The 24344-nt window shown below is 48.7% G+C and overlaps 1 protein-coding gene across 1 annotated transcript in view; it reads right to left on the bottom strand.

Annotated features, from left to right (window-relative positions):
• Nucleotides 1–19163: 19163 nt before the first annotated feature.
• The window catches only part of EFCAB11 (EF-hand calcium binding domain 11), a 124195-nt gene continuing 119014 nt past the window's right edge, over nucleotides 19164–24344 (bottom strand). Inside the window, exon 6 of the mRNA XM_045823233.1 lies at nucleotides 19164–19832. Coding sequence (XP_045679189.1) covers nucleotides 19757–19832 — 76 coding nt within the window. The 3' untranslated portion in view covers nucleotides 19164–19756. The remainder of the gene's footprint in view (nucleotides 19833–24344) is intronic.

Here is a 24344-nt window from a genome sequence, read left to right on the forward strand (position 1 = left end):
ATGAGTTATTATGTGCCTGGTGGACCTTTCTAAGTTTGGACTTGGAAGGCCACGAGGAAGCGATGGAAGAGTTTTAAGCAGGAGATTGACACAGTCATATTTGTGCTTTGGAATGATCACGCCGGCCAGAGTGAACATTGAACGGGGGCGTTACTGAGGCAGGGAGACTGGGTGGGAGGCTGGTGCCGACAGCCAAGGAAGGGATGACAACGGACGGACCTGGGCTGGGCCGTAGAGAGAAAGCAGAGGCGGCTGACTAAGGGGATGAATTGGGTGTCAGTTGGAGGAGGAAAAGGGAAGTGTCAGCCCTGGCTGGTGTAGCTCAGTGGATTGAGCACGGGCTGTGAACCAAAATGTCGCAGGTTCGATTCCCAGTCAGGGTACATGCATGAGTTGCAGGCCATGACCCCCAGCAACTGCACATTGATGTTTCTCTCTCTCTCTTTCTCCCTCCTTTCCCTCTCTAAATAAATAAATAAATAAAATCTTTAAAAAAAAAGAAAGAAAAGGGAAGTATCTAGGGAATTCCTGAAGTTTGGGTTTGTGTAACCAGAGTTGGATAATCGGTGCTATTCAACATGGCAGAAAAGAGGAGAGAAAGGGTTTGGAGCAGCAGATGATGAGTCCTTTGGGGGCAGCGTTTGTTCAAAGCACCTAGGAGACATTAACGTGGAAAGGTCCAGTAGGCAATTAGGTATCCAGTCCTGGAGCTCAGGGGAGAGGTCGGAGATGGAAGCATCTATGTGGGTGCCATCCTGAGAGAGAAGCCAATGGTGGTCAAGAAGGGGGTTAAAGTAAGTGAGAGAACGCGGGCAATACGGAGAAGAAAGCCCCAAGAGGGCGCGGGAGGGCGCCCCACCACGCAGACTGAGACGGCTCAGCAGAGAAGAAGAGGGTCAGAGAGAGTGGGGGTCGCAGGAAGTGTGGGAGAGAGCTTTACGACGGGGGGAGCTGCTAGGAAATTCGGCGGTGCAGAGCAGAAACAGCAGCACTGGTGCCGGAGTGTCATGACCGAGGTGTGCGCCCCCTTGAGGCGGACCTGAGAAGACTCTGAGGAGCAACACGTGGGACTACGGCAGCAAGGATGGTTGATTCTAAGCCTGCGGTAGAAACACCTGGGAATTGTTTTTTCCTATTAAAGCCTGAGCCATAGACCTAATTGGTCTGGTGTGGGGTCTGGGCAGGAGCCTGTTTTCAAAGCTCCACAAGAGAACCTACTGCGTGGCCACAGTTGGGAACCAGTGATTCCCTATTTTGAGCAACAGAGGATTGAAACATGGGGGGGGGGGGGGCAGTTGGGTGACTCGCGTTGATCCTTGTCAGGACACCCAGGAGTGATCAGTAGAGGAAGTGCAGTCCCTCGGGTTAAAACGTGCCTGTGTCTTAAAATTGAGGAGACGCCAAAGCTGTCGTCTCCATTGCTGGTGAGGGGGATTTCAATGGGCTCTCCCAGAACACGAGACATCTGTCTCCCGAATCAATCTGAGTCTATACCTGCCAGACATCCTCTGGTTAGGCTTTGCCTGATGATTTTAAAATTAACACTTGTTTTCAAAATTTGAAAAGAATACATATATAGGATTAAAAAAATACTACAGAAGTAACATTCTCTAACCTCAAACCACCTCCACGTGCATCCCAAAGCCAACCACTTGCTCATTTCTTTTTTGCGTCTTCTGGTGGTTGCCCCGTAACCATAAGCAATGTGCTTAGTCCCCTCTTTCCTGGCGTGTCAATACTGTATGTTATTTTACCAGAACTGAACATGAAAGTTCACATCCCCTGTGTCCACTTCCCCTTCTTCTTTGCAAAGTGTGGCAGTCATAGTATCATGTTTAATTCTGCTTTTGGTTACTTTTATAACTTTAACTAATGTCCTTAAAATTCTATTTTCCCACTCCATCAACTTGACACCCTCTTCCTCAACTGCCCTTGTGAGCTGAAGGCGTCAGCTCCTCCACGACCCCCTTTCAGCTCCTGTCAGTCTGATCCGTGCTTTCCCGCTGTTCTGATTGACAGCTTTACATTCTGTTCTGGAGCCATGAGAGTCCTGTCTGCTTGGTCTACAGGTGAATTCTGAGTTGAAAGCCAAAAACTGCCTTCACATCACTTTGGGGTGGTAGATGTGCTTCCTTGGGGAGCGGAGGACTGTGGGAGGACCACAGTTCCTCCTCTTCGGCAATGTCACCACTCTTGGGTGACTCCAAGAAGGTTCCCAAGTAACGTGGTCAAATTGATTCTCTCCTTTTTAAATCCTCACTCAAGGACATGCTTATTAATTTTTAGAGAGAAGGAGGAAGGGAGGGACAGAGAAACATTAATGTGAGAAACATCTATCGGTTGCCTCTCGTGCGGGCCCTGACCAGAGATGGAGCCCACAGCCTAGGTTCGTGCCCTGACCAGGAATCGAACCACAACCCTTCTGGCCGATGGGACGATGCTCCAACCAACGGAATGACTCAGCCAGGGCAGACCGATTCTCTTCTAGTACTCTCTCCACCGAGGGCTCAAAACTATGGTTTATTTTAGCTGGCCACAATTTGGACCATGATTTTCTTGCACCTTTTTGAGTTCTTCTTACACTATTCTTTTGTTGAGAGAAGAACCGTTTTATCTTCACCATGTCACAAACATTGCCAGCTTCTTACTTTTCCAACTGATACATTTAATGCCTTCAATTTTTTTTTCTTACAGAGATTCCCTAGGGCCCACTCACTTCCTGTTTTAACTTGGACCCGGGAAAAGGGGTGTTGGAGGTGAAGAACACAAACATTCTGATCACTGAAAAAGGATAGTGTTTGTAGACAAATCAATTTGCCACATACTTATTCGTTTTTTCCTGAATTTCGTTAGTGTGGCTTTGTCATGGAGAAGCTAATTATCTGGGAACATATAAAGCAAACTCAGGTTCTGGGTCCCAGAGATGAAGCAGCAGACGCTGAGCCCCCCCCGCCCCGCAGTCTTACCAGGAGCAGCCCACACCCTTCCGTGCATCTTGGATGGACCCTGCGATGTGCTGCCAAGACGCCCCCAGAACGAAGGCACCGGCCCCTTGCCTCCGTTGGAGACATCTCTGATGGCCCCTCCCCTCTTCGGAGTTCCCGCGAGATGAGCGGGGGCCTCTTATGCAGCTGCTCTGAACTTCACCTTCTCTCTATGCCCTATCTTTCCTCCACTCTCTTATGGGTGTTCTTCCCAAAAGCACACCCCAATACATATCTGCCTCAAAGTCTGCTTTCTGAAGAACCATACCCACAGTCTGGCTTTCCTCTCATACCCCTAAACAAACAGAGAGTATAAATAAACAATATAATACAAACAATAAATACAAGCAAACAAAGGAGTTAATTTCTTGCAGGAGATATTGGATTGCTGTGAAGGGAGCTGTTCGTCACATCGTCACTGTCACCACTGCCCCTTTGAAGGTCACCAGCTACTGCACCCCGAACCCAGCCAATAGCGTCCTGGTTGGCCAGAGGGGCATTTCCATCCTAAAAGAACTGACCTCTGTACTGAAGAAATGAGCCATAGGCTCTGGTTGCCTGGCTGCTTGGGAAAAAAATCACTAAGCTATTTGAAACCTCATAACAAAATGTATTTCTGAAATCCTAACACTAGACAGTTTTGAAATTAATAAATGTGTATTAAAATTACAAGCCTATCCCGCTCCAGACCTGAAAGAAAGCGTTCAAGGAACACGAGATACAAAAAGGAGAAATGCCTGTTTGCAAAGGTAAGTCACTTCATATTTGAATCATTTATTTATGTAACAAGCCCTTCCAGACTGATGCAGGGAACTGCCAATTACACCAGCCGACCTTTCTTCAGGTTACGCAGAAGCACAGGGCTTTCCTCTCGCTTCACGTGGGAGATCTGCGTCCCGCCAGCCGGACCGCCTCCCCTTCCGTCCCGTCTCTGGGAGGACCCGACGCTCATGGGAAAACACGTCTCATCCTACACCGACGCTACAGGGGAGAAACACAACACAACAGGATCCCTTCCATCCCATAGGGGCTACTGAGCCTTCAGAAATGGGCAGAAATCAAAGTGCAAGATTTTCTTCTTTATCCATTTTTCACTTCTAAGTCTTTCCATGCCCAGCTCAAAGCCCACGGCTGCTGTGGAGCCGTTTCTAACCACCCCAGCTGCGCGTGGCTTCCCTTCCTCGGAACCCCAGCCGACACTTCCTGAGCTCACCCCTCACTGGCGCTGTCTTCACTCCTGGTAATGTTTGCTGATGAACTGCCTGAGTGGACTGTAGCAGTTACTAATTTTTACAAATTCCTTCTCGCTCTTCCGGGGCCCATGGCCATGAGTTCCGGGCTGAGCCTGCTATCCCAGTGGGACCATTCAGTGTTTGTTCTGCATAACTAAAAGCGCACACACGTGGGAAGACAGGTGCTCCTGTCTTCTCCTGGTCATGAGCTGTAAGGAAATTGCAAGCCTGGAATTTCTCAAGGCCCTTCTCCCTGGACCTCTGCAGAAAGCCTACCTTGAGAGATGGAGAGACCTAATGACATCATTTGAACCCCTAGATCCAGCTACGCCTGAAACTCTTCCTTGAAACTTATCAATTATGTGAGCAAATAGAGTCCCTTTTTTTGCTTAAGTGAACTTGAATTGGCCTTTATCATCTACAACTTAAATGACTAAGATGCTCTCTCAGAACTCCTCAAGGAAAAGGATGCCGAGGGATCTCCAAGTCTCCAGAATCTTTCCCTCTTGCTGCTGTGCTCCCGTCCTGTTCGGTCAAAGCTGATCTCCCCCGTGTTTGGCTTCCAGCCGAAAGTGGGGAAGGACACATGGAATATTGCACCACAGGTGTCTGAAGGCCCAGCTCTGGTGCTGGCGCAACAGCTGGCCTGCACGGTCACGTGGGCAGTCACTAGGGGCCTGGCCGCATCTAACACACAGCAAGGGAGGCTGGGACGTGTAGTCAGTCCGTGCACCTGTGTGTCTAGCCAGGACCCTCTTTCTGAAGGAAAGGACAGATGTTGGTGCACAACTGGCAGTCTAACTCGCACCTGGCGTTCGCAGGTTAAAATGAGCGAAATACCAAGTCCAGTTTAAATGCAGGTGGGGTTGGGAACCAGGGGAGGAAAAGCCTCTTCATCAGTAAAACGTGCCAGTGGGCAGGGCTCCATGTGGTCTACTGGGGAGGCTGTGTACTCGGTCACCTTTGCTAAGCTGGAATGACATCACCTGGAGTTCCCTTCCCTGGACGGTCCCAAGGTAGGGTTGGCCTGGAGAGAAGTTAGCACAAGATTTGGAAGGTGGCTGCAGCGGCTGGTGGACCCCAAAGGTCGAGGCAAATGCCCCATCTCCTCCTGCCACTTCTCCAGTCCCCCGCTTCTGTGGGAGACAGACACCGACTCCAGCTGACCTCTCAGGTCCCAGACTTTCTTTACCTTAACCTCAAGGTTTCTCACCCTGGGCGCTGTTGCTGTTTTGAATCCACTAATTCCTTGTTGTGTGGGGGCCGTGCTGTGCATTGTGGGAGGCTTAGCAGCATCCCTGGCCTCTAGTCCCTAAATACCAGTAGAGCCCCTCGCCACCCTGTGACAAGCCAAACTCCCACCAGGTGTCTTCGTGGGGGCAAAGTCACCCCTGGTTGGGAACCTCTGTCTTCACACCCCACTTTTCTTCGCAACTGGTGGCCTTGAGGCCTACAGCCACCTCAGGCCCACCACACACAGAGGCCTAGGCCAGCTTGCTGAGGCGGCTCCACCGGCTCCCACGGCCACACAGAGTCTAGCCCCACGCCACGCTCCACCACGGTTCCGCTCAGGGCTGAACACGTCATGCGCCCATCCCCTTCCTTCTTTTTTTAAAAAAAATTGTTTTACATTGATATTTGAAAGCTATTTTGGTATAAACACAAATATCATCTAGGATGGATTCATTATTTAATATTCAACATTACTCTCATTTTGATGGAAAGTCAGGCGTTGGGGGCCCCTGCAGGTACCCGGGGCCCTGGGCCTTGTGGGTCTGTTGGGGGAGCTGGCCCTGAGCCTGCGCCTGCACCTTCCCCGCCCCCTCCCTCCCCCCCCACCCCCGTGCCGGCTGACAGGTGCACTCACTTCACACACTGTCTCCTTTGTCATCGGAACAAACCCACAGGCAGCAATGATTTCCTTCTTCCAACACCCGCCCGAGTGCGGGGGACTGACTCCAGGTCCTTGACGCTGCACTCGGGGGCAGCGGAGCAGAGCTGGCCGGAGATCCTTCGAGTCTCTGCTTTTTAGCTGACTAGCTGGGTCAATAGGAATGATCGTTGCTATTTAGGGGCTCCGGGAGGGAAAAAAAAACCTCCCTTTTAAAAACACATCAAAGAAAACAAATGCATGTCAAGGTGAAGCTGAAGACATGTGTTTTCTATGTATTTTCCATTAGATTTTAATAATCAGATATAAATCACCGAGGGGAATCAAGTGGACCAATGCTGGGGACCCTTCCCCACCTGGTGAGGGACTGTTTCTGATTAGCATGGGGCCTCTACCCTGACTAGCAACGGGTGCCCCGGGGCGGGGGAGGGCAGGAAATGAAGGCATCAGGCACCTTGCCCATTGTTCCCATGCTCTCCTCAAGCTGCGCCCCCATCAAGGGTGAAAGGGGGGCTATAAGCTGGGCGAAGTGGGAGGACATTGGGGACGCAGTTTTATCCCACACCTCCCTCAGCAAGCCTGTCCACAACAATCACTTCGGAGCTAAAACACCTGCTTTACATCAGCTCTTTCGCAGCCGGGTACCACTGTGGATGGAAAGAAGTTTGCATCAAAGCACACAATTCTTCCTTTAGCAAGGACTCTGCTTTTTTTTCCATGGAAATATCGGGAACCCATTTTGAGTTGAACAACCAAACGAAGAGCAGTAGAGTTTAAGATAAATGTTATGAAAATTGCATGAAACATTATATCAAAACCCTTGGCAGTGTCAAAAAGCAAGATTTCTGAATCCAATGAGTAGCTGAAGAAGAAAATTCAATTCCATTTTTTCACTTTGTCTGCCAATTTTATAGCACTTCATTTAAAATGGAATCTCTAAAGAATCAATTCAAATTAGCTTTACAGTTTCCTCCAAAGAATCTGCTTTAAAATAAATTGAATTGGAGCATGTGACATAATAAGTGAGCATAAAATTCATGTTAACTAGTCCGAAGGAAAAACTCATAATAAGGAAACAAATAATCTCACATGACTGAGCTAAAAATAGTCTTTAGATTGTCAGTTTCAAAACGGAACAAAAATAGGGGGAGTTGTTATAATAATGATATGACGCTTTTTTCCCTAATGAAATGGCCTGAGTTCTGTAATAAATTACAGGAAGAGAATCCTTTGGGCAAAAGGAAGATAACAGACATGAGTCGCTTCCATAAATACAGTGACAGCGATGAAAATACCTGCCAGCCCCGGCCAGGTGGCCCCGTTGGTTGGAGCGCCATCCTGTGCATCAGAAAAGTTGCAGGTTGGAGCCCTGGTCAGGGCGTGTCCAGGAGGCAACCGATCGGTGTTGCTCTCTCTCTCTTCTTCGCTTTCTGAAATGGATAAGCCTACCCTCTGGTGAGGATTTTAAAAAAAAGAAAAAGAAGAGAAGAAAATACGGTTCCTTGCAGCTGGGGCTGAGCGGCTCTCCTAGGGGGTGGTGTCACCATGGGGGGGGGTGGGGAGGGCTGGGGCGAACAGCAGTGAGAGGACAGCCCGCCGGAGTCTGCTGCCCCATTCCAAAAGCAGCTTTTGCTTCTGTTTTTGCTTTATTTTGGTCAGGGATACAGATCATAAATGTTTCTTTAAAACCTCTTTATAGAGCTTCTTCGGACTCTGAACCTTTTGAGGACATAGATGATGTCTTATCTGACTTGGTAACCACCCCGTACCTATCACGGTGCCTGACACGTAGTAGGAATCGCATAAATATTCGAGGGAGAAACACAAGAATGAGTAAATTAATCCATGTATTATTTAAATCAGGTTAAACTCAAGTTTTTAAATGATACCTTTTAAGGAACTCAAAGTTAAGTCGGGAAATAGGCAGTGAGTTTAATTAGGGAGGAAATGGTTGGATTGTGGCGATATGTTTTTCTCTCCACTGAAGTCAGGAAACAAATAACTCGGCCTGTCATTGAAGAGGGCTTGAGCGCGATAGCGTCAGGCTCTGCCTGGAAGTCACCATTTAGGAGTTTATCCTAATGAGACCCAGTGTCTCGGAATTTAGTCAGGTCTCGATGCGTGGGGTCAGCCCTCCATCTCACGATACCCACTGGGATTCCTGCTTTCCCACTGCGGTCACTCCGTGTAGCTTCAAAAAGATTGTGTTGTATTTCTGCCACCGTATCCATCCTCGTTTTCAATCTACCCAACTTATTGGTTCATCCATCTATCTGTCTGATCACCTGTCCTTCACACACTTAAGGATATAGTCATAAGTAATAATAATAGCTACCATTTATTGAGTGCTTATTATATGTCAAAAACAGTTATAAACATTTTGTGCACTGTCATGATCCACACTCTACATACAGAGCAACTGAGGCGCAGCAAAATCAAATAACCTGCCCGAGGTCACACCACTCAGAAGCGGGGGGATCAAGATTCAAACCCAGAGCGCCTGGCTCTAGAACCGCCAGTCCGCTCTCCTAGTCAGATAGATACGGTCTTGGCCTTCATAAGCCTCACCCGCTGGTGGAAGAAAGAGAATTGAAACAAATAATTACGTCATTTTACCTGTGACAACTGCGTTCAGGGAAAAGTGCAGGTGTCACGAGAGTGCGTGGAAGGGACACGCGGCCTCGCCCGAGGACGTCGGGAAGGCCTGGCTGCTGCTGTGCGGGGTGGCCCTTGGGTTGAAACATGGAGGTGTAACAGGAAAGAGTGTTCCAGGCAGAACAGCATGTGCCGGTGAAAGGGGCCCCCGTGTTGAAGAATAAAAAGGGACAGAAGGGCCATGGGTGTCTATCAGCGTCACTCTGATCAAAACTCAACCCGCACACGGGCATCGTCCAGTTTTCTCCATCCCACGGCCTTGCGCCGTGTTTACCCAGCCGTGGAAGTCAGACATTCAGGGGACAACCGTGTCCCTTTCTCCCTCCCCCAACGCCAGGCGTGTCTGGTCTGTCACCAACTCCTGTCATCCGGTGCCCCACCACGTCTCTTCTGTGGCTCCCCCCACTGATCCATCACTCGTTTCTTTCTGACCCTCCCTCTCACCTCCCGAACCTGAGCCACTTTCATTTCTCACTCGGACGCCAGAGTGCCCCGTGGGACCCCTCGAGTCTGTCCTCCACACGGTGGCCAGACAGATATTTCCGGAAGACAAGGCTGGTCCTGCCACCTCTGCCGTTACTTAAAAACCTCTGATGGTCTCCCATTGCCCTTGGGAAAGAGACAAAGTCCGTTCCTGGACCACAATGCCCTGCTTGGTCTGGCTTCCTCCGTAAAGCCAGAGGCATCCTAGGCTTCAGGTTGTGCCCACAGCTCCTCCTCAGTCACAGGGTCTTCGCTCCCTCCCTCGCCCCTCCCACCGGGGGCTTTGGCACATGCCCTCCCCTCCTCTTTGTTCAGTTGGCTCTCGGTCATCCTTTAGACCCCCGTTGAATCCTCGGCCAGCCCATATATGTCCCGCTTGGGTATCTGACCCACCCGCATTTAGTTACCGGTGTCAGATGCCTCTCTGTTATGTCTGAACTGTTGCGGCTCTAACCCTTGGTGCTCAGAATGTGACTGTATTTGGAGCCAGGGCCTTCGAAGATGTGATTCAGTTAAACGAGGCCATTGGGGTGGGCCCTAGTCCGGTCTGACCGGTGCCCTGGTGAGAAGAGGAGATTTGGACACGGACACGGACACACACAGGGCGAACACGCGAGGATGCCACGAGAAGGTGGCCGTGGCAAGCCGAGAACAGAGGCCTCGGATGAAACTATCATAAACCTGCTTATACCTTGATCTTGGACTTCCAGTCTTCAAAATTGTGAGAAAATATATTTCTGTATTTAAGCCACCCAGTGTGTGATACTCTGTCATGGCAGCCTAAACAGATTAATACCCTCTCCTTCATAGGACCAATAGCAGCAATTTAACTTGCGCTGTGTTATTTAATTTCTATCTACCCGGGAAGAACGCAAGCTCCATAAGGACAGGAAACGGGCCTGGTTTTGCTCACCACAGTATCACCAGAGCCTGGCAAAGGGCCTGGCTTGTAGTAGATGCTCATTAAATCCTTGCTGCATGAATGAATAAAACATGTGAGTGAACGGATGGACGCACATATGAAAGAAACAGTAACTACACAGCAGTTTTGCCTCTGGGAAGGTTCACTTGAGGCCCGGGCTGCAGCCAGAAGCAAGGGCACCTTGGACTGGCTGATAAGTATTTATGTAACTTCACTAGATACAGCAAGTTCCTAGAATTGCAAGTTTTTAGTCCCTCAGAGAAACACTGTTCAATAAAATTTAATCTCATGGATTTTATTTTTAAAGAGGCAACTATTTCTCTCTAGGGTAAAAAAAAAGATCATTTTAAAAGACATAAATCCTTGCCACTGGAAGAAAATATATTGTCTGTATCAAATTGCGTTAAGGTCATACTTGATTTTGGTTTAGAAGATGTTCTTTCTGGTTTCTGCGGGGGCAACGGCATCGTGAGGGCCGGGGGTAATTGCCACCCAGAGACCGGGTGGGACACACGTGAGAATTCCTAAGTCTTTGGAGGAGTCCTCTTTTCCGAGAAACTCATTATTCACTTAATTATTCATTCTGTTTATTTACTGTATAGTTATTACACGTAAATATGGTGCAAATCCCCAGAATCCTCAAACACCAGATGCCAGTTTCCCTCCGCGGTCCCAAAAGACAGCGCCAAGCCATCACTGTGAGAATTAAAACAACAACAACTAAAACCCAATTAAAATTGTGCCAGCGTGTTCCTTTCCAAAAGGAAAACCCTGCGAACGAACGAGCTTTTGGTCTCTCCCCGGACTCCTCCTGCAAAGGAACAAACAAAAGAGCCTCACACTGACACTGGCATGGAGTTTGCATTTAAATCACAGCTACCATGAACTTCCTCTCTGCGCCGAAATGGGATTGGCCAAGTCAACCAGGCATCATTTCTCATTTCCAAATCATCTCCAGATCAAATGGCTGGGGAAAACGTTTGGCTTTTCAGAATTTTGACACGTCTGCCAAGCCGGGTGACGGCGGAAGGGGAAGCCAAGATGGCGACCCGATGGCTGGGTCTTGGAACCTGCGGGTTGTACAGCCTCCTCCTCCTAATGATCCTCGGGGATGAGGCCTGAGTGCACCTCACGCTTCTGAGCACATGACGGCACCTCCTGAGGCGGTTCACACACGGCCCGTGCTCTCTGAACAAAACCCAACTCACCCCGAGTCACCTGCCAAAGGCGGAGGGGCCAGTCTCCCCCAGGAGGCGGTTGGGGTGCAGAGAGAAGCACAGTGCCAGAGGGCAGTGCATGGTGGCTGCTGGCTGGGGGGTGTGGGTGCGTGTGTGGGAGGAGGAGGGTGTGTGGAGGGGTTGGAGGTACGTATGCAAGTGTTCACAGGTGACCAATCCTCCGGTGACATTGGTCTCCTGAAGAACAAAGTGGCCTTTGAGATGAGTGTATGGCCATGGCCACCTGGAACAGAGTCACAGTGTAACTGGGAGAACTGGCTGGACAGCTCCACCCACACCAATGTCACGGTCTGCCCAGGGGACACTGTGGGGCCTGGGGTGGCCGCCGAGAGGAGGCCCATCACTGGAACTGCCGAAGCTCTCCAGGGCCGGCCTGCACTGCCTCCCCAAACCTGCAGCTCAGACCTGGGAGGCCGGGGCCTCTGTTCTCCGTGTGGACATTGTCAGGATGTGCTCAGGAGTCAGACTGGCTAGGTTCAGACCCCAGGTCTGCCACTTACCCCTGAGCCCTTCCCCTCCCTGCTTGTTCCCCCTGCTCAGAATAAGACTGTGCCTCCAGCTTACAGTTGCCATGGAATTAAATGTGACAGTGCATGTGTAGAACAGTGTCAGCCAACGGCAGGCACACGATAAACATGTTTTTTTTAAAGATTTTATTTATTTATTTATAGAGAAGGGAAGGGAGGGAGAAAGAGAGAGAGAGAATCAATGTGTGGTTGCCTCTCACATGACTCCCACTGGGGACCTGGCCTGCAACCCAGGCATGTGCCCTGACTGGGAATCGAACCTGCGATGCTTTGGTTCGCAGCCTGCGCTCAATCCACTGAGCTATGCCAGCCAGGGTGATAAACATGGTTTTTACCATCAGTGCTAGCAAGGACCAGCGCATGCAGCAATTCAGCACGGGACTGAGCTTTGCAGAAACCTTTCTTCCCCCCTTACTTTTTATTTCTAAGGCAGCTGATAGAACTGTCTGTTTCACTTTGAGCAACAAAAATGTTGCTACTCTTGGAACCTCAGATTAAAATAAGCTCACCACCTCCTATCCCACAATGCCTCATGGCCATTTTTGTTACCTGTTGCAAATATTTTTTAGTCACACAGCCTAACTTGGGGCCCTCTGCTGAGAAGGCAAAAACGTTTTCTAATCTATTCGGCACCAACATCATAAAGTATCAGGCCAAACAAAACACAAAGGGTCTTCATTAATAATATATGGAACAGGAACTCTGTATAATATTTCATTATTGCATTCTTATTAACATAATATTAATAATCTGCTACTTTAAAAATGTATGGGCACAAAAGCCCGATATATTAAGTTGTGGCTCGAATTAGATGCATTAAACAGTGACACCCATGATATCATGAAAGAGACAAGGTAGAAATGAGAAAATCGATTTAAATGAAAATATTTCTGTCTTATGCTTCAGTTTCAAAGCGGCTGCTCTCTCAGGTCAGCACGGACATGACCTCCTTATCGGAGGTCCAGCGTTAACGCATGTGCCCCAGCCCCTTCCCTGCTGACAGGTATTTCAGGTAAAGTTGCTCCCATTCCTTCTCTTGGAGGCCTGGAGGGCAGGGGGCACAGCAGGAGAGGAGGAAGCGGAGTGGGGGGAGACTTCACAGTCACAACTGTCCAAGTCAGGCACCAGGGGCGGAAGGACTGGGCAGCCGTAAAAACATGGAACTGGAAGATCCTTCAGAGATCAGCTAATCCACCATTTCTCAAGGAATGATCCATAGAACATGAGTTCTTTAAGACGCTGTCTCTTTACACACACACACACACACACACACACACACACACACACTCACACACACACACACACACACACACTCACTGTTCTGTGGTCCATCAAGTAAGTCTGGGAACTGTCCGTTCTTCCTGCTTCTTGGAATGCCATAACGAACTTCAGCATTTTCAAGGTTCTGTGAACTCCCACAGTAAAAAATAACCATGCATCATCCTTAACCAAGTGTTTCCTGAGATCCCTTGGCATGGCCCCCTTTGCTTATGTAACACTTACCTGTACCAGGCAATGCGCAACCTCGTCTAAGCCACCTTCTTCATTGAAATGGAGGAGGAAGAGGACCTCGAGGCCCCGGAAGAGTGGCTTTTTGAAGAGCACAGGAGGCAGGGACCGAGCAGAGAGTGGAATACAGGTGATTCTCGGTGCCCGATCACAGGGCCTCTCAGAGACACTTCCGTCTCGTGCACCCATCCACCCAGGACTGTCATGCACCAGGCTCGGGCCAGACCCTCGGAACACAAAGATGAAAACAACATGGTACCTGGGTTCGGAAAGCCCGCACCAGGTTTGCAGAAGACAGGGAAATGTGCCCATCACAGTACAGCCGGGGCAGGACTCTGAAGAGACTGCTCGGGGCGTCCAGAGGAAAGTCTACCCCTCTCCCACAGTGGCTCAGGGAGTGGCCGCACAGGAGGTGATGTGGGCCGGGAACTGGATGGGTGACCAGGAATTAGCCTCAGCATATTTGTCTATTTGTCTTTCCCCTCAGTCCCTTTCTAAGAGGCACCCACAACAGCTCTGTTGCATGGGGTCCTGTTTGCAGAAATCACCACGCCGGTGTCACATGACTTTGTCACCTGATTGGACCAGGATCAAGGTCCCGGGCAGCCAATAAAGGCTGGCCAGCACCCTACAGGAGCGTCTAGGCAGCACTGTCCCATGGAGCTTTGTGCGGTGATGAAGGTTCTATTGGAACTGTTCCATCCGGCAGCCGCCCACCACCTGTAGTGGCTGGACACATGCAATATAACTACCAAGTGTAGCTATGCAGTGAGAAAGAGAATGTTTCATTTAATGTTGATTAGTCACAAATTAAATTTAAATGGCTGTGCATGCTGGTGGCTACCAATTTGGATAGAATTTTAGACTAGTGAACAGATTCACTTTGTGACTCTAATTTAAAATACAAGTTCCTTTAGAGTTATAATTTTATGTTGAAATCCAAGTTTAAAAGTTATGTTGGAACATTCAAGAGAATTAAGAATTATAGAGTTTAATTAATTAAATGTAAAAATGTATCTAAATAGATGGAAAGATGTATTTTTCATTGGAGAATTGAAGGTCTTAGAAAATTGATTCAAGGGTTTGAAAACATTCAAATAAGTCATCTGAGCACAAGGGACTAGCTAAAATTCAATAATAAAAAGTAGAAAACAAAAAAATTAACTTAACAATTAATTTCTGAATAGTCCATGCATCAAAAAAGAAGTTATAAGAAATTAGAAAATATTTTGAAGATAATGAAGATAAGACATATTAAAACTTGTAAGATACAGCCAAAGCAGTTCTTAGAAGACATTTATAGCCTTAAATATTAGAGAAGAGACTGAAAATCAATTATCTTAGCCTGTCATGTAGCTAGACATAAAAAAACCCAAAAGATAAAGAAGAAAGGAAATCATAATGATAAGTGCAGAAATAATGGATCTGAAAATAAAGAAAACAAGCCCCAAAGTTATGTTTTAAAATGATTAATAAAACTGATAGACCCCTAGAAAGACCAATCAAGAAAACTGAATATCTTCCTTACATATGTAATTAAAATGTAAGGAACTGTAACAGAATTATAAAAGCCACCTCAGTGATTAATAACATTCATGACATAAATAAAACAGTATGAACTTCGCATGAGATGAAAGCTTAAGAACGAGGCTTATCGCCGTTTGCTCTGGTCGGAATGTTTGTGTCCCCCTTCAAATTCGTAAGTTGAAAGCCAATCCCCTGAAGTGATAGTATTAGGGGGTGGGGCCCCTGGGAGTGATTAGGTCATGCGGGTGGAGCCCTCGTGAGTGGCACTGGTGCCTCTCCCAGACTCTCTGGCCCTGGGAGGTGAGCGTGAGAACGTAGGCGTCTGCGGGGACACGGGCTCTCCCTGGACATCAGACCTGCCGGCACCGCCATCTCAGCCTTGCAGCCTTCGGCACCGGGAGAAAGGAATGTGTTCTGTATACGCCACCCAGTCTACGGCATTTTTGTTACAGCAGCCTGAACAGACTAAAACACCATTATAAAGTCAATGAGTAAGATACAAACTCTGTAAAAGCAAACTGGTCCCTGAATAATCTCAGTGACCTTGGGGGCTTCCGTGGCCAGGACCCAGGGCCCCGTGAGGCCGAGCAGCCCTGACTGCAGGGAACAGGTGCTCCGTGGTTGACAGGCATTTCCCCAGCTGTAGACACAGGGCTGACATACAACATGGCCAGCTCCAGGTGCACACAGGATGACGTGAGACAGGTATGCACTGCAAAATGATGACGACACTCAGGTTCGTTCGCATCTCCATCACTTCACGTGATTACCTGTGTGTGTGTGTGGTGACAACATTTAAGACTGCCTCTCTTAGAAGCTTTCGAGTACGTAATGCGGCATTGTTAACTACAGTCACGACGCCGCACGCGTCATCCCCAGGACAGACCCATCTTACCACGAACGGGAAATCTGTGCCCTAGGACCACACTTCCCGTTTCCCTCTGTCCCCAGCCCTCAGAGCCACGATTCTTCTATGAATTTGGGTTTTGTAGATTTCACATGTGAGTGAGATCATAGTTTTCGTCTTCCTCTATTTCATACAGCATAACGCGCTCAGGATTCATCCACGTTGCCACAAACAGCAGGATTTCATTGTTATAGCTGAGTAATGCTCCAGTGTACATTGGATCCTGGCTGAGGCAAGGATTGTCAGGTTTTTGCACTGTGGTTCTGTCCTCCCCCTCACCCCAGCCCTTGCAGGACTCCTGGCAAGAAGGTCACTATACGCCACCCACACTGAAGGAATGCAGGGCTGTGCTGCTTCTCTCTGAGGGCAGAGCACCTACGTCCATTATTTGGAATTCTTCTGCAATGGAGATTCATCTCTACTCTTCCATTAACATATTTACTCAATCACTTATTTGCATCAGTGTGGACTCATAGATATTTATTTTATACTTTGGGTTACAACCCAATACTACTTGATTTGTCTGCTCCAATTGTTCCAGCTTTGGCCACTGGGAGCTCTTTCTGTTGGCTCTCGTGTCCTTTTGCCATATGTCCTGCCCACATGGGCTTTGTGTGTGTGTGTGTGTGTGTGTGTGTGTTGTTGTTGTTGTTTGTTTGTTTTTTTTTTACTTCTTCAATTTCTGGCACTATAAGATGCTCCAGAATCAAAAACAAAACAACAAAAAAACAGGCTTGGGGTTGAGCAGAGGTGGAGACTAATGAGAAAGGTTTGTTTGTGGAGTCGCCCCCGTAAAGGTGACGGCTGAGGTTCTGGGAGGAAACCATCCGTGGCCGGGGGATGTGTTCCTCCAGAAGGCTGGCCAGTTACGGGGTCTCGGAGAACGCTAACACGTACGGGCAGTCGTGGGACAGAAAACAGGAAGAGACAGGGAGAGAAGATGGGCATAAAATACCACGAAAGATTGTTGTTACGGAGGCTAAAGAGAGAGGAGCCCAGGAGAAGGGACAAGTGTGACGGGGTCGGAGAGGGGCTGGTGGCCTTTCGTAGATGACGGGAGACCTCTTTGGGAGCTGTGGCCGTAGGGCCAGACCGGAGCTGAGTGCACGGGGAGGTCAAGCGGAGGCCGGGGCTCTGGAGCCAGAAGTGGTGATGGCTTCCTCTTCCATCTTCAGCTACTCCAGTCCCTTTAGCAGACGCTTTTCTTCGCTGCCCAGTCAATGCTGTTGTTACCTAAGGCTCTACCCTTGGCTCTACGCTCTAGGTGGTTCGGGTTCTCTCGGTTTCAAGTGACAGAAAGCAACTGCGGCTGGCTTCAGCAGAAAGACGGGTTGGGAGGATGCAGCGTTACCTCACAGGACCTGGAGGGTTGGGACTGGGCTTTGCACTGAAGCTTCGACTAGAAACCTAGTGCCACAGGGTTTCTCCGGCTTCTTCCCTTCTTTCTTGATACCTATTTCATCTTCTGCTTTTGCTGCGAATCTGCCGTCTCGGATTTGCAGGCCCCGCGGTGGAAACCAATGTCTGCCACTGGCTCCTGAGTCGTGCCCACGCGGTCAGCCACTCGGAGGAGCGCTGCGGCCTTGCTCTCATTCCTATCTTCCCAGGGAAGAGAGTGAGCTGACCAGCCTGCGCAGATGCCAACCTGTGGGCCACCCGCCTGAGGGCAGACCTGCGAGGGCCGGGACAGGGACCTGAGTGAGAAGCGGAGCACAAAGCTTGCAGGGTGAGGGTCTGGATGGGCTCGGGGGAGTGGGAAGGAGGGGAAGGTGGCGTGAGCAGCTTCTCGTCTCCCCTCTTTGCTGCTGGTCAGTGCTCTGCAGGCGTGGGCAGCAAACTCTAGGGGCACTCTCCTTCCCAGGCCGGATGCCGGCCAAGTCCTTCTCCTCTAGGGAAGAAAATGGAGTGGCTGCCCAGCTCTTACAGACTCCCTGCCCCTCACCAGCCCGGGACCAGCCAGCCCTCGGGCAACCCCGGTGAGCACCCAGTGGCCACGTCCAGACCCTCTCAGTGAACCAGCGTTGACTGTTTCAGGGGCCAACCGAAGCCTCTTTCTGGGGTCTTTGCACTTGGAACTGGACAGACCACAGGCCAGCTGCTTGTTAGAATGGTGTGAGGCTGACGGTGGGTATGGCCCAGAGGCTGAGTCTGGAGGTGCTTGTCCTCGTTGCCCTGGAAACCTGGCCACACCTCTTCCCTCCCAGGGTCAGACCCCGTCAAGTAGGCTCCCATTTTCCAGACCCCCTTTCTGCCTAAGCGAGTGTGAGTAGGTTTCTGTGACACCAAAAGGGGCCCCAACTAATCCAAGGTCAAGGGAATCGCCCGATACAGCTGCCTCTTACCTCCCATATCAGCTGGAGAAAGTGACCCCTCCCCTTCTGACCCGTTTCCCGGGAGAAACGAGGTCCAAACAGTGATCGCAACAGGAGGCTCTGGGGTTCTGGCAGTCACTGCAACACTGGCACTTGGTGTGGTACCCTAATTTTGATATTTTAGAAACTGAAAATCAGTGTCATTTAGGTATCAAAATAAGGACCAATGTTTCAACTGATGATGAAAACACTTGCTGAATAAAACTCTATATCCAAAATCAGAAAAACCTTTTCGTTAGCTAGAGCAGTTTGAGCTAAAAACGCAGATGATACTCAGCGATACCACCCTGGCCCCATCGGCAGGACTAGTCTCAGGCTGCCAGAATTTTGAAGATAGTAGAGTTCCCATATACTCTTCACTCAGCTCTCCCTGTCGTTAGCCTTTTCTATGGGCATGACATATTAGCCACAATTAATGAGCCACTACTGTGCACTAGTATGAACTGAAGTCCGTACTTCATTAGCGTTTACCTAATGTCCTCTTTTATTTTAGGATCTCATCCGGAATACCACATTACGTTTAACTATTATGTTTATTTAGGCTCCTCTGGTTCACGACAGTGTAAGACCTTGTTTTTACTAAGTTTATCTGTTAACAATTTGTGTTAGAAGTATGCTTGTTAATGGTTCCATTTCACAAACTTACATTTTTACTTGATCTTGAAATACTTAATAAATTTTATCATTTGAATTACATTATTTTCCTCATATTGTTGATGTTAGCAATTCTGAAAATGTAGAGCTAAAACATTTGTATTGAGGGTTGCTGTTTATCTAAAACAAATTCTGAATGTCCAGTGTCACAGTTTGTGTTCTGGTAGAGCAGTTACTGTCCCAGGCCATCACAAATTTCTGCAGATGAGTCCTTCCCCCAGTATCTTCTCTGTGCTGTCTTTCCTCAGTGTACAGCGGGGCAGCGGGGGGCGCGGGGAGACTGACTTACTTGTGCCAGCCCAATCTGGCTTCTGTCCTGCACAGCCAGGGCCCTGGGGCCAGTTTGCAAGGATGCCTTTGACTCTGGGTACATCATCTTTGAGAAGACTGAAGGCTTTGTTTCCCCAGCGCCTTGCTCATTACTTGGAACACAGTGCGCAGGCGCCACAGGGAGGCGCTGTTATTCATCCAACCAAGTTGAATGCATGAAGGAAACAGCCCCATCGGCAGGGAAGAAGTGGCTCCTCTCCTGAAATGAGGAACTGACAAGAACCAGGGAACCTGGGAACCGGGCGGGGTGGCGAGGAGTAGTAGGGGAACAGAGCATCCTGGCCTGCAGAGTGGGGGGTTGAGAGTGACGAGGAGGGGATACTAAGCTACATGGACGGAAACTAAAGGACCCTTAGAGGATTCTGAGATGCTAGCAACTATCAGCATCTGAAAACCACGATGGAGAGTTTAAACTCGAGTGTGTATGCAGCACTGGCTTTTTGGTGGCGTGATGTCGACATGTAAGCACATTACAATCTATCAGTCTCCCCAGAGGTTGCCACGAGCAGGTCCCATAGTCAGGCCTCATTTCTGTCCACAATTCATGGCGTATTCGAAGTCTTTAAAACTGACATGGCCATCCGAGTCTTGATCTACTTCCCTGGAAAATGAAACAAGAAGTTATTTACAGGTTATTTTCATCACACTTGTGCATCAAGAATATATCACATCAGAATATATCTGAGTGTTTCTGTGAGAGGCGCCTATCCATCTACTTGAAGGCTGAGGCTGATGCCTATTTTTTTCCTTACACTGGTAAGTGGGACGGAAAGAAAAAGGCATTTACTAAAACCTATGGAAATGATGTCTTCGACCCATTTGAAGAAATGAAGCCAAATGCACAGGTTATGTACGAAAAGCGGGAATGAGGTTTTTTGCAATCATCCTTCAAATTCTCTCCGAGATCCATCAGTAAATGTACATGCATTACCCAACAGGAACGGGTAATAAGCCAGTAAGAGATCAGCACATTTCAGGAACAGTGATTGGCATCCTGCGTTGCACTCCGCCTTTACCTTCTTCCTCTCACCCAATCGGTGTGCCAGCGCTGGTCCAGGTCTGCTTGACAGACAGAAACAGGTTAAGTGATTCCAAAGACCACATTGCTGGTAAGGGGCAGCCTTGGAAGTAAAATCAGGATCGTTGAATTCCGCAACCAGGGCTGTACACTCTCCCGCACGCTGCCTCCCTACGGACCCAGGACGTCCAGGAGAGGCGGCCGGATTGCAATTTCCCCGTGGCTAAATCTAGCTCCAGGAGTTCTCGCTGACTTCATCCGTCGCCTTGTAAGCTCTGTTACATCCTCACCAATACCCGGTCAACTTTTCTGGCTCCTAAAAAGAGTGGTGAAGATGTGAACCTCTGGCTGGTCAGCTGAGGGTGTAGGTGGCCTCAGCTGGGTCGACCCTGCCTGTCCCTAGAACCAGGGAGAGGAGCATTGCCACCTGAACAGGGAGCAGAGAAACGGCACCCACGTGGGCAGGATACCGCATGTCAGAAGGACATACTGGCAATGAGGGCGTAAGCAGCACAGTCAGCCGTTACCAGAAAGAGTCATGTTCATTGAAAACCACTGTTTGCGAGGATAACTGATGAGCGGCAGCCACGACTCCTCTTTGGGGGACCATTCTAAGACAATGCTTTACATCCTCATGCAAATCATATCCTGTCGAAACAACAAATGGTTTCGACCATGACCATGACACAGGGCTTTTTAAAGTCAAGACTGGCCCAAGTAACAGAGCCACTAATCACTGTAATAGTTTTAAAGCAGGCTTTTAAAATATTGAATTCTAAAATAAACTTTCTGAATATTTCATGCCAAAGTCTTTGAAGTCTATAATGGTTCTGGATAGAGCAATGATAATTTTTCATTCTTTTGAAGTAGAGAAAATCCCCACTTCTCTGCCCCAGGGCAAAACCATGTTGCAGTGTGTTAGTATAAAATGATCGCAGACTGTGGAGGCCATTATTCTTGTTACTTCTTTCGGTGAAATATACACGACAATTTCATGCTATACAGGACCAAAAGCAGAACGCCAGATCTCTTCTAAGGGATTAGAAATAATCAGTATCACATGTTACTGACTACAGAATAGAAACCATCCCTTTTATTAAATTAGATAATTGAAGATTCTTAATGTTGCCTACGTATTTTTTTCCCCAAGGAACTGAATTAGATAAATGGTTTTTTTTTTTTTCTCTCTGCTCTGAACTGGTATGGTTGAACTCTGCATCTCAGAAGGTGACTTAAGTGGATAACCTAGAAAAGTCATGCTTAGAATAAGCAGCTCCTGACAATATTTTTGGTGTGTTTATTCGCTTACTGGGATGCTGCAGGCTTGTAGAAAAGGGAATCCCTCTGCCCGACGTTCCCAGTAAATAACCCTCATTGAAACTGCTTTCACTTCTTATCCTTCCTGCTGTCTCTGCCACAGCAGTCCATCATAAAACAGGGACAGTATAACCGAGAGGTGTTAAAATGGACAAGTTTACTCATAAGGTGTGGAGTGGCATTTTATTCCCACAGTGAATAGAGGGATGTTGTATTTCTATTTAGAAGGAGGCATGGTTAAGTGTTTCGCCTTCCGACGTTTCTCCCTCATCACACATCTGTATGAGCAGATCTGGTTGCCTCAGAGAAGAAATTCACATTTCAGAGCTGTGATTTTAAAAGCAAAAAATATAAGCAAAAATATACTTTTTTTTTTTACACTGCAGAAGGAATGAAAATCCAGAGGAGGAAGGTTTCACAGCACCCACACTCGAATCTCTGTGCGAGCAGAGAGCAGACGTGGCTGGTGGGTAGGATTACAGGTGGGTGGGCCAAGGAGAAGGAGAAATCGTCAGCAGGTGGAACAGTTGGAGTGTTTCCGTTTCTCTGGCAGTCAGCCCCAGAAGGAATCTACTCTGGCTGTGAAACTTGAAGGTGCGGTCCAATGTCACCGACGTGCTTCAGCACTGAAACGGTCCGCCACCCCGCACCCTGGCCGGAAGTCACCTCTGGGAAGGCAAGACCTTTCTCCAGTTCGCTGCGGGGCCCCGCCTCTCAGCGCATGGCAGGCCATGCCCGTGTGTGGGGAGAACAGGTTGGTGGAGCTGACGAATCTGGAGAAACAGTGGACAACGTAACGGAACAGCGACGATCCTCCAGGAGGTGCGGGGGATTTGAGAGAGAGAGGAGAGCACCCCTATTTCTGAGGAGTCTGGTCACTGGCCAGGGAAATAATATGCACTGGAGCAGGCACCTGGGAGCCACCACTCGGGGACCCGTAAGCGGTGTCGGTTCTGGCGTCCGTGCCCAAGCGCCTTTGACACATGCCAACTCAGTATGAGCGAGACCAAGGGAGAGACGAACTCCGGAAAATAAGGCTGCAGAGGAGAGCACGGGACGGGGGGAACCGCCCAGTGGTAGGCTGAGCGATTCAGAGGTAAAGAGCAGGAAACCGGACACCAAGAGAGAGCCCTGGACCAGCCTGCCCTGCAGCACGGCCATCCAGGTGAGCGAATGCTCTCTCGCAGGAAAGCTGGCCTTTGAAGAACAAGGCAGGTGCTAGGGGTGCGGACCCCCCGACACACACACACACACAGTGAAAATCTGTGTATAACTTGACTCCCCCCAAAATTAACTACTAATATCCTACTATTGACCGGAAGCCTTATCAATACTATAAACAGTCAATTAACATGGATTTTGTATGCTCTATGTATGCATATGGTATTCTTAGAATAAAGTAAGCTAGAGAAAAGAAAATGTTACTTACAAACCATAAGGAAGAGAAATTACATTGACGGTATTGACTGAACATAAGCCACATACAGGCGGACGCGTGCAGTCCAAACCGGTTCATTCAAGGGTCAACCGTAGACATATAAACAAGCTTATGTTTCTGAACTGGTTTATCGAAGGAGCTAACAAAGCTTGCACAGATGTTTAAGAGAAACAGAAGTTGTCATTATTAATAAGAACTGCTTTTAGAAACGCAGGTCCAGTGAAGTTGATGACTTTCTGGGTTGCGTGGTTTTGAGATGCAGAGGAAGACCCAGGACTGGTGCTGGGAGCAGAGACCCCAGAGAGCTGAACTGCCCTGTGTCACTCCGTACGGACAACTTAGGCCCGTCTGGGCGGAAGGTGCAGAAAGAGGGGGCTACCGAGAGGGGGAGGCTGGGGTGCTATACAAGAACTGGCCCAAGAAAAACTCCCACGGTACCATGATCAGAGGTCCTGCAGTTAGTGGCTGTGTCTACTGTGTGCTTCCTGGTATGACCTCTCCCCTATCTTCGCCAAGGGGTGCAACACACTCTAAGTGGGGACAGTGCATTTGGGGTGTCTGTGCGGGCTTGGGTGATGAGTTTGGTCAGAGTGGGTGCAGGAAGAGGGGAAAGGCAGGTGCGGAACAGTAAGACCACCTATCAACTGGATGAATTCAGAGAGACAAGAACTCATGAGCCATAAGCTGCCCAGGACTTTGCAGAAAACCTTGGGGAGTGTGTTATAATCCCACAGGGCGTGGAACAGGGGCTGCAGGCAATCCCACCTGGACTCTGCGATGCAGGAAGACCTCAGCTGCCACCGGGATTCATCGAGAACCTCAGGCAGGACCGGTCTCGGCCTCTGCAGCAGAGTTCCGACAGTCGTCAGAACTGACTCATCACGTAAGTGGTTACGATTGCTTCCATCAGCATGAGCTTTAGCATTTGCCTCTTCCGTATCCTGATTTGTTAGGCAGGATTTTGTTCTCTCCTTCCTTGTGGTGCTGTGCGGACTTCGACAGCCCAGCCCAGAGGTGCCACCGTGACCCAGGGACTGAGTGAGTAAGCCCACCCCTAGGGGCCAGGGTTTCACACCATGAGCCTTTCATCAGGTTAAGCCGTAGTGTTGCTCTAATACACTCTGAAGGGAAGTGTAAGTTGTTGCTTTTTTAATTTAAAAAATGTGTAAACCATGAATATTTCTCCCAAGTAGTAATTTTTTTGTACAAAATATTTTCATCACAACAATTTCTTGTAATGTTTTGAAAGTCCTTATTTCATGGAAAATAGTTTTTGCTATAAAATAAGTTGGGAGTACCCCATGGCCAGCTCTCCAAAGCCAGATTTCACACTGAAATAA

Source organism: Phyllostomus hastatus, unplaced genomic scaffold (assembly GCF_019186645.2).
Source record: "Phyllostomus hastatus isolate PE091 unplaced genomic scaffold, TTU_PhHast_1.1 phas_scaffold_501, whole genome shotgun sequence".
Taxonomy (NCBI): domain Eukaryota; kingdom Metazoa; phylum Chordata; class Mammalia; order Chiroptera; family Phyllostomidae; genus Phyllostomus; species Phyllostomus hastatus.